This window comes from Linepithema humile, chromosome 5 (genome assembly GCF_040581485.1).
Source record: "Linepithema humile isolate Giens D197 chromosome 5, Lhum_UNIL_v1.0, whole genome shotgun sequence".
Lineage (NCBI taxonomy): Eukaryota > Metazoa > Arthropoda > Insecta > Hymenoptera > Formicidae > Linepithema > Linepithema humile.
This window is the reverse complement of record NC_090132.1, coordinates 230437-240639: the sequence shown is the minus strand read 5'-3', so window position 1 is coordinate 240639 and position 10203 is coordinate 230437. Positions and strand designations below refer to the sequence as shown.

The 10203-nt window shown below is 37.9% G+C and overlaps 2 protein-coding genes across 2 annotated transcripts; one reads left to right on the top strand and one right to left on the bottom strand.

Moving 5' to 3' along the window:
- Nucleotides 1-3236: 3236 nt before the first annotated feature.
- On the bottom strand, nt 3237-5137 carry LOC105675269 (thioredoxin domain-containing protein 12-like). The gene is made up of 2 exons (XM_012372271.2): nt 4803-5137; nt 3237-4413 (listed from the first exon to the last, which is right to left on the bottom strand). Exons 1-2 carry the CDS (start codon nt 5066-5068, stop codon nt 4182-4184), a joined length of 498 nt encoding a protein of 165 aa, XP_012227694.2. The 5' UTR covers nt 5069-5137; the 3' UTR covers nt 3237-4181.
- Nucleotides 5138-5758: 621 nt separating this feature from the next.
- On the top strand, nt 5759-10202 carry PIG-O (phosphatidylinositol glycan anchor biosynthesis class O). Its single transcript, XM_012372600.2, has 4 exons — nt 5759-8651; nt 8719-8889; nt 8996-9213; nt 9323-10202. Exons 1-4 carry the CDS (start codon nt 6062-6064, stop codon nt 9515-9517), a joined length of 3174 nt encoding a protein of 1057 aa, XP_012228023.1. The 5' UTR covers nt 5759-6061; the 3' UTR covers nt 9518-10202.
- Nucleotide 10203: the final 1 nt, after the last annotated feature.

Here is a 10203-nt window from a genome sequence, read left to right as displayed (position 1 = left end):
ACGCGCTTCTCAATTCAAAAAGTAACAATCGCAGTGTCGGTTATCTCAACCAAGTATGTACTTGTTTATATGAATGTATAAATTGGAGGGGATCGGCCTAAAAGAAGTGTGCGAGTAATAGTGGCATTTTAAGAAGAAGAACAGGTTTACACACAATACAACGTAATCCGTAAAATTCTAGTCCTTTGAGAATGAAATGAAAAGATAGAAAATGAACGACACAATTATTCGATTAACATATTTCATATTTTCCACACGCTCTTTTGCCGGCAAATCGGTGAATCATTATTTATACGAGGAAATACTCGTATTTTTGTCGCGAATCATTACGTGTCACACGCAATTTCCACTTAGTCAAATTATCCACATTGTAATTTAGCAATCAATAGAATTGGATATACGCCGCGAGCGTCATCGAGAGTGTCACACAAGGATGCGTAATAAATATAATCGCGACGGGGGATCACTTTTTTTGATGACGCTCGCGGAGGGATTTTTCATTTGACGGCGAACAAATTTGAGCAATAATAAAAGTATTCCAGATTGGGAGTGCGTTTCGTCGACGTTTGTATATATAGCACAGACATGGACTTTTTTTATTCTCGCACATCGGCCACTCAAAAGCGAATGTACGCGCCGATGGGAAAATCAATAAACCAATAGGTACGCCAATACATGCCCGGTTGTAAAGTATCATGTACTTCTCGTGCAATGCAAAACGCAAAATCGAACGAGTCATGAAGCATATAAAAATATCTGTCAAAAGTCGCCCGCTCTCTTCAAATTACAGTTTAAATCTCATAACAAAATTAATGTCGAGAATTACTAAAAATGATGAAAAGTGAATATCTTTCGTGAAATGATTTGATGTTTGTAATGTTTTAAATATTGCCTGTCATATACAGATAACACGCGCCCCTCGCGGACACTTGACAGAAATGAAAACATTTATCGCAAACTCTCTCACGGTCTTTAATTCCCGTGCTTCAAATGTTTCCGAAAGTATACGATTTATTTTGTGCTGTCGAGTGGTTGAGCAATGCACACACACTTGAGATTTCCCTCGGGCTGCGTACAGCTCTAGGCAAATAGGGTGGGTTCGAGATTAAGATCAGGACAATATCGAATTACGATGTTTATAAACGTCGAGTTGACCTCGCGACACTATCCGGGGCGGCCGATCGAATAAGTGCGATCGGATAAGCGAGATTAGGTATATTATAGTCGTCACGTCAAAGCCGCACAAAGAAATCGCAGGTAAGAGGTACTTGCACTATGCTTCAATCGCCTTTTCTTCCTCGTATACCTTCTTTGAGTTACAATGTAACCTGTTTGCTCATCGATGAATGCGATAAACCGAGAGACTGCGCTTGATCTTGAAAGATTACATATATTCGGAATTTTATATGTAAACTCCCACACATTTATTACGTCTGTAAGGAATGTTGTGTATACGGTGAAATGGAATATTATTGAGTTAGTTTCATCATATTATTCCTCTTATACTAAGTTAACTGATATAAAATTTTACAATCATTTATGAACGACAAATTTTTATTAATTTGCTATCAATTTTTAACGATGTACTTGGAAAAGAAATTGATTAACATGATTATGCGTTTAGTTGATAATTATTTTTCTGCTTTAAATATTTATGTATTCCAATTAAAGCGTCAGTGATATTGTGAAATTGTATAATTTCGAACCACAAAATAATTTTATCGACACGTTTAATTAATTGAGTCATGAGTTTTATAATTCTGACCAACGTATAATCAACATGAATATAAATAAATTGATCGATTCAACATTCATTAGTATTTCTTTTAATTATTTTTTTTTGAGTCCACACTTTTTGTCAGTATGGAAAAAAAGACGATTATCTGACCATTTCCTTACACTTCTCGAGTATCAAAGAATGAATAGTGAAAAACTTGTGCAATTTGTTCTAAATGTTTTAAATAATATTTTATGTTAATATAAGGCGCTACAAGGTGAACATTTGCGAATTTAGAATCTTTAATCTTCGAAATGATGCTTACTAAAGTTTGCCCGTTTTCGATTATAGCTAAGACAATGATAATTGATGTTCATTAATTTCGCACCTCGAATGACATTACTACATATTGATGTATATATTCACGTGGATCCATATACCGGTTTACGCCGCATTCAGGTCGCCATCGGGTTCGCGATAAAGCTCGCGCGATCTCGTTGCGATCTACCACGCCGGTGAAATACCGTATGACTTTTTGACGTGCTTTTAACAGATTGAAAATGGCTCCCTGGCTCTTCCGATATATCCATACAGGGCATATCCATATTCGAACCGAAACGACCGAACGAACGAACGGATGGACGGGGACAAGGGAGAGACACGAGAGAGATGTATAATTCTTCTTCTCCCTCTCCCGTGTCTCGATCTCTCGATCTCCTGCTGCCGTTCCATTCCCGCGCTCCGTCCTGCACCCCCGTCACGGATTCCTCTTCTCTCTCTCTCTCTCTCTCTCTCTCTCTCTCTCTCTCTCTCGCTTTCTCTCTCTTCATTTTTGCACATTCGCTGATGCGGCACATTGCAAGCTGCGCCGGCGGAAACGACGTCGGGTGAGGAAAAAGAAAAGAGGAGGGGGAGGGAAAGGGCGAGAGCGAGACTGGATCGGTCAGTCTGTGCGGGAGTCGCGGATAGGGGAGGGAAGGACGAGCAGAAATAATGTCCTGCCTCATTTTTTAAAGTCTCCCCCGGATCCGCGGCGGCGAGGTGGTGGTGGTCCAGGATTCTGCAGGAAAAAAAATGTGACGGACGCGTAGAGATATAGGTGGGTGTGCGCGGGTGCGATATTACGGCGCAATAGCGCTGGCCGGTCGGTCGCCGGTCCGCCACCGAATGTGAAACGGTCAAAGCTAAAAAGCACTCTCCGCCGAAACGGGCTATATATTATCTGCAACCCTTCAAACACAGAACCGTCCGCGGAGAATTCCATATATAACGTATAACGTGTGCGTAAGCTTCGCACGTCCTGCAGAATCGCCAGCGTATTCGCCACCGTCTCTACATTTGACCCTTAACCACTCACGTTGGATCAATTCAACCCTTCAAGTAGTTTTTTCTCGTTTGCATTTTTTTTACACGGAAGAATAAACAAGACTAGGTTCTTTTATATATACATATATAATTTTTTATTACGAAATTTTTAGGATTTAAAAATTTTATATCAATGTAAGAAAAGTCTATAAATATCATTAATGTTTTATCGCTAACAAGCATCTTTCAGCTAATAATAAATATATGTATTAGTGTTAAGACCACAAAGTTAGTATTTACTTATAAATAAAAACTACTTGCCCACGGAAAACATTTAAAACAATTACAGACGTACAAAGAAGCACTATGAAATCAGTCCTCACGTAAATGTTTGTAAAAAGAAAGAGAATTGCATTCCTAGAATATAAACTTTATATATATACATATTGTATACATATATACACATGTATGCATATATCAGAGATTAAATCGATATTGGTTGTTTTTCTAAGTAATTGAAAAGTGAAAATAAATAGCGGTAATCGAATCTCTGTCTATGAAATCGATAAAACGAAAATGTAACGAGAATTTGATTGCATGTATATGCATAATAGTCGCTTGCATGGGGGTGAAGGGGCAATGAAATGGGCGTGGCTATGAGGGATTGCGAGTTCTTGGTTGTAATCTCGTCGGCCAATGCCGAGGTCGCTTTACTATCTGGCAACTGTTGCAAACGCAAGCGCAAGTGCTTAAGCTTGCCTCCGCGAGCTTGCTATAGGTCGCCGTGTATTAGATGCAGCATTGAATTTTACGACGTACAAGCGCAGACTCGAACTGAAAGAGAATTTGAGAGAGAGAGAGAGAGAGAGAGAGAGAAGGAAGAGAGAGAGAGAGAGAATTCCACCGTGTCTAACTTACATTGGTTTCTTTTTACAATACGTCATGTCATTTTATTCTTATCATTTTATTTCATTATATTCCATATTTTATTGTTTATATTTTGTAATATATGACAGCATGATTTAGAAAAAAGATAAAATTCAAATTTATTCTCTGATATAAATTTTAACGATAAAACATATCAAGTATGTTACTAACTGAATCTATTGTAATAAATCGATTATTTCCTTTTCGCTTTGTCGCTAAGAATTCCGATTAACTATTGTTTGAAACGCTCCAATGCCAAAACCATGCTATCTATTATTTGACACGTGCTGCTATAAAAATATTTATACTCATTGTTGGCTTTTGGATGATAATTATAAACATCTTCCATAAACTCGCCGTCTGGCGTAAAAAAGAGAATTCGCGGAACGTAAGTTCCGTCGGGTTGGTACTTGGCTTCATCTTGTGCGGGAATCTCATCTTTTTTTATATTCACCATGACAAAGCTGCATTATCATGTATATTACAAAGTCGATATTAATTCTTCATTAGGTTTCTTACTTGAATAGCTAATCTATTCAATTATTTTTAATTTATTGTTATTTAATTGTATTTTTGAAGTTTAAGTTGCAAAAAATTATCCATTTTGCTTATAGCAAAACTTGGGTACCAAAACAAATTGATATTAAATTTGTCAAAAATCTATCATATCTTATGTGTTATATGTATACGTACTATATTGTACATGTATATATACTAATTATTGTGTACTTTGCAGATAAAATAGAGTAAGTGGGTCACATTTAGAAGACAGAACATGCGCGCATATTTGCGAATGAATAACTTTGACATCACAAAGAGCACAAAGGCAAGGAATTTTTCAAGGAATACTTACTGTTGGCTGAGATCAAGGATTCTGATGGCATTCGCGAATTTGGGCTTCAATTTCTCACAAGTAGGACAACCTGGTTTGTGAATGAGAAGAAATATTGGTTTTCTGCTGACTTTAGCCTCTTGGAAGCCTTCTTGCAGGTTTCTCCATTTGTACATTTGTCCGAAGCCGTGATTCAAATCGTCGCCGGCCGCACTTACATTTCTAAATATGTAATACGTCAATGTGGTAAAACTCAGAGAATTGAGACATTTGTATGCGTAACGCATGACTAATTTTTACTGTGGAGAACGTTTCTTCTAGTATAATTTATAACGCATACATAATTTAACTTTTTCAACTAACCTCGTACTTCATTTCTTTCTTTTGTTTTACTAACAAACAAAAGGGGTGGCGTTGGGATCGCTTGCGGGACTTCGTACTTTGGAGAAAATTCGTTTCGTTGGCAATCTCGACGACCCATGTTTCTGAGAATTGCCTAAATATTAATATATGTATAAAGTGTAACACGCATAAGATATGATAGATTTCTGCGATCGAATCTTCTGTCCGCCGTCTTATCGATGACGAAGAAACACTCATGGCTGTTCGCGGCTACTTTACGTCTACTCATTACCGGAATACTTTGAACTTTGTTTTCAAATGGTACATAAGTGCCATCTATCGACATTCATTACATACTTCATAATTGTTTCACAATTACTAATTGATTTTCTATACTGAAAATTTGCTTGCGTGTTTGTTTTTTTTTATATCTATTTCTACTTTATAAATTATTTTCGCAATTATTATTTGTATGGATAACTATGTAGTTTTTCAAAAATGTTTAATCTTCTTATAAAACCTCGTCGGTAACATGATCGGTAATGTATTACCCATCGGACAATTTTCTGAAACGGTTATGTAGTTTATGTTTTCTGAACATAGAAGCGTCTTGAATTCACTTAAACTGAGGATGACTGTTCTTGGTTTTTTCTCTATTTTAAGGTAGTACTCCGGTAAAAACCGATGTATGTACGTTGATTGATATAACTAAAAGCGGTTTGAGTGGTTAAATTCCATTCAAATCCTGACATGAGTTATCGATTAAGTGTTTTTGGTATTTAGTGCGACCGTTCTACGGAAACAACCGCATATTTATTCTGTAAATGTAACAATGATGCAAAATAAACTGGCGTATCGTAGGTTAAGATTTCGCCGGAGTTCCTTCAATGCAGTGCCAGTACTGAACAATATCGGAAAGCGATACTAACTCGTCGAAAATGAGTCGACTATGGAATTACCTAGTCTTTCAAGCATGGATGTCTTACTTGATGGCAGCTGGATTGTTAGTCTTCACGAGTGGCTTCCTCCTTAATCGTGTTTCCAGGCCAGAACGGGCTGAATGTACACAATGCACAGTCGGCAGTGATTGCGACACGACAAACATTTTCCGAGACACAGAACACGCCGCCAAAGTATGCCTAGAGCGCAAGGCACGGGTTGTGCTCTTGATCGTTGATGCCTTAAAGTACGAGTTTGCAGAATGGCACGAGGATGATGTCTCAATGTCGTCCTACCATCGCAATAAATTGCCTGTAATTCACGAATTACTGCAGAAATATCCATCGCATTCTCGTCTATACAAATTTATAGCTGATCCACCTACTACAACTATGCAACGTCTGAAAGGTCTTACAACCGGTTCCTTGCCTACTTTCATAGAGGTAGGGTCAAATTTTGCCTCGGAATATATTCAAGAAGATAATCTCATTGACCAAAATGTTGCCGGAGGCATTGTTTTTATGGGAGATGACACATGGACCAATTTATATCCAGATAAGTTTATGAGACAATTTCCATCACCGTCATTCAATGTTTGGGATCTGGACAGTGTAGATAAAGATGTTCAGTATCGCATTTTCTTCGAAATGAAAAAGAAAGACTGGTCGCTACTGATAGCGCATACCCTTGGAGTTGACCATTGCGGACATAAGCATGGCTCGCAGCATCCGGAAATGACAAGAAAGTTAAACGACACAAACACGCTTATAAAAGAAATTGTAGCATCCCTTGAAAAGGATATGATGCTTTTTGTCATTGGAGATCACGGTATGACTGAGATGGGAGATCATGGTGGTGACAGCTTAAATGAAGTTGAGGCTGCAATGTTTGTTTATTCAACAACTCCCTTACTGAAAGGATTTGAGGTTAATGACGATAACAGCGTAAATCAAATTGATCTTGTTCCTACTTTGGCGTCGATTCTTGGCACACCAATTCCATTCTCTAATTTAGGGTCTGTAATACTCGATTGTTTGCCGAATAAGATGGAAGAGGCTGTTGATCAATTACTGTATCCATTGCAGTCTTTGTGGAGAAACATTGCTCAAACAAAAAAGTACATACAGATATATTCTGCGAATACGTACTTGTTTACAAAGGAGCAACTTCAGCATTTGGATTACATATATATTCTTCTCTCGGAACAAGTTAAATATGTCGATAGTTTTGAGAAGTTAGAAGCATTTGTTCATGATACTAAAGATTATTTTAAATTATTGAAGGACACGTGTTCCGAAGTATGGGTCCAATTTGATTCTGGTCTAATTTCCAAAGGTTTACTCTTGATGTTTTGTACATTGTTTTTCTTTTATCTCTTCATCACAGGTATCCCCGAGAATCGCATGTGTGATATATTTAAATCTTCATTTTTACAGTGCGCTATTACTGCGAATTTAATTACTGCAGCAATTACCACGTGTTTGTTCCTGTTGAATTTTTTGGGAGAGTTAAGAAACACAATCTTCTTCGCTACTGGTGTAGTCTCGATTGGTCTATTGGTCATAGTGATTGCTCAAAACTGGGATGTTATATCAATGTGCTGGTATGATCATCGTAGAATTAAGCTGTTGACCTATGTAGCTAGAATAATCCTCTTGCTGACGGTATGTGGACTCTTCTCTAACAGTTATATAGTTGAGGAGGACAAAGTTTTATCTTTTCTGTTTATTACACTTGTTTGTCTACTCATATTTGATTTAAGAAGGAGTGATTCTGATAACAGTTCCGAGAGGAAGACGAGGTTTACTTCGAAACCGTTGAAACCAAATTTTAGGACAATTGTATTCATTATCGGTCTATTGGCATGTGTCTTGGTGAGGCTATCGCATTATTTCTGGCGTTGTAGGGAAGAGCATCTGGAACGGGAATGTTCTACTATTGCAACTGGTAAAGTTAGCTGGTCCACGATGCCGAATAACTGGGAACACGCCCTACTTGCTGTTCTACTCGCTTCAGTCATCTTGGCGTCATACGTTGTGATTGTTAGAGTGTGGTTGCAAAGTTGTGGAAATCTCACAGGCTTTGCTCCAAGCGTCATTGTGGGACAGTACTGTCCAGTTATTGTAAGTGTTTGCATGGGTTGCTACTGGATTCTGCAAAAGCTTCCAAAGTTCGTCAAACCGAAATTTGCATTGTCCTGGGAAGTCAACACGCTACCTAACGTAGTTTACTTCTTCTGCGTGATCGCGATTTTCGTCCTCTATTATCGCCCGCTCAGTATATATCTGCTGCCAAAGAAGAAGGAATCCATCGATGTCTACCGTGATGAAAATATAGTGCCTCGGTTATTTGAGAAGATAAAAGACTCGATTTCTCGCAAACGAATAGATGCTGACGAGCTCCCGGTAATTTACGGTTTTGGAACTGCCTACAGTGCTGCATTTACCTCATTAAGCGTATTCTTTACGCTTTTGTACTCGTTACTGCTAGGAGATACTCTATCGCCCAGCACCTTCTTGATGTTTGTAACATGTATCTGCGTGCTGGGTTTGTCCGCGATAGAGAGATATAAAAATGCCAATAATATCTGTAAGTACACATTATATATATATATATAATAATTTTTAAATATGTTTCATGTATTCTTACATTGCAGTTGAACTTGTTGATGTATCTATGCCTGTGTTACTCTGCTGGTTTTTACTGGCTGAATATTTCTTTTATGGGACTGGCCATCAAGCGACATTTCCTACTATTCACTGGCATGCTGCCTTCATAGGAACTGGTGGACATTTTTATGGAAATTTAATCTCAGCAATTCTAATTGGTTGGTGTTGATACAATTTTCATGAAAATTTCTGCCATTTAACATGCTTGATAACTTAATGCGCTTAGCATTAAATCGAGTATTAAAGTTTTGACCAAATTTACAGGCATCAACACATTCGGATCGCATATTATATTGGGTGTAACATTACCATTATTAATAGTCGTGCCATTCACATTGCATCGGATGTTTCCCAAGTATCTCAAAACAAAGTTTCTCGATGACATAAAGAGGGGCGAACTTCTTCTGTTCGAACAAGATTCTGCCTTTCACGCTGCTATTTTCTCGGTTGCGGGAAAATACACATTACTTCACGGAATTCGGGTAAATTGTATAAAACTTGTAAAATTATTTCTAAGATACTAGTGTGCTTTTTTTATCTTGTCCAAAGAGAGCAATCTGTATTAATTTAGCTGTTGTATTTTTTTTCTAGACTTTCGGCAGCATGCTCGCGGCAACTATACATTGTCGACATCTAATGGTTTGGAAGATATTCGCACCGAAACTGATATTCGAGGGAGTAGGATTCCTGATAACGTTGGGTAGTGTACTGGCATCGTTTTACATGGTGTTTCGCATCGATCAACAGATGGAATACTTCATTACCAGAGTCACGAAAGGCAGATGATAGTGACTCACTCTTAAAGGTGTATAGTACAATCAATAGTAAAGTACCAAAGTCGTAAGGACACTTGACTTTTGCGGTGATCCGAAAATGGCTCGTTACTTACAAATATAGATCGTATATCCCTAGAGATTCGAGACATTACAATATGAAACAAGCAACATACAAATCTATACTTACCACGATACTGCCAATATTTCTACAATTTTGTATGAAAGTGTAGCAAGAGAAGGTATAAACCAAATCACAGATATATCTAACGAGTATTATGTAAACGGCGTTTTTCGTATCAAACTACAGAAACTTGGTCTCTCCGCTCCTTCGAGATATAATATTAATGTTAGCTATATTAATGTTTACCTCATATAGAATGCAATGTCGCGTAACCAAACTGTGATGCTTCCTAACACACTAACGCTACCCTGCGTGCAATGCATTGCTGATTGAAGACGAACAAAGCAACGCACTTGATGCAGGATTGCGTCCGTGTGCCGCGGTCTGCCTGCACAACTGATGGGCACATCGGCGTGTGACTACTATTATAAGAGTACGATTACATAGAGAAATAGTCTAGATACCATTAGCATTCATCTTTCATATCCTTCGGTACGTATACACAAGAAAAGTATTCTGTATTGTGGTCTCGATACAAAACCAACTGTACAATAAATCCGGCATTTTAGATCTAT

What these genes read in the sequence shown, in the direction of transcription:
- LOC105675269 (XM_012372271.2), bottom strand. Translation starts at nt 5,068, where the DNA reads ATGCGTTACGCATACAAATGTCTCAATTCTCTGAGTTTTACCACATTG. An exon ending in ATCCTTGATCTCAGCCAACA is followed by an intron (nt 4,414 to 4,802) that starts GTAAGTATTCCT and finishes ATGATAATGCAG; the next exon opens with CTTTGTCATGGTGAATATAA.
- PIG-O (XM_012372600.2), top strand. Translation starts at nt 6,062, where the DNA reads ATGAGTCGACTATGGAATTACCTAGTCTTTCAAGCATGGATGTCTTAC. An exon ending in AATCTCAGCAATTCTAATTG is followed by an intron (nt 8,890 to 8,995) that starts GTTGGTGTTGAT and finishes CCAAATTTACAG; the next exon opens with GCATCAACACATTCGGATCG. An exon ending in CATTACTTCACGGAATTCGG is followed by an intron (nt 9,214 to 9,322) that starts GTAAATTGTATA and finishes TTTTTTTTCTAG; the next exon opens with ACTTTCGGCAGCATGCTCGC.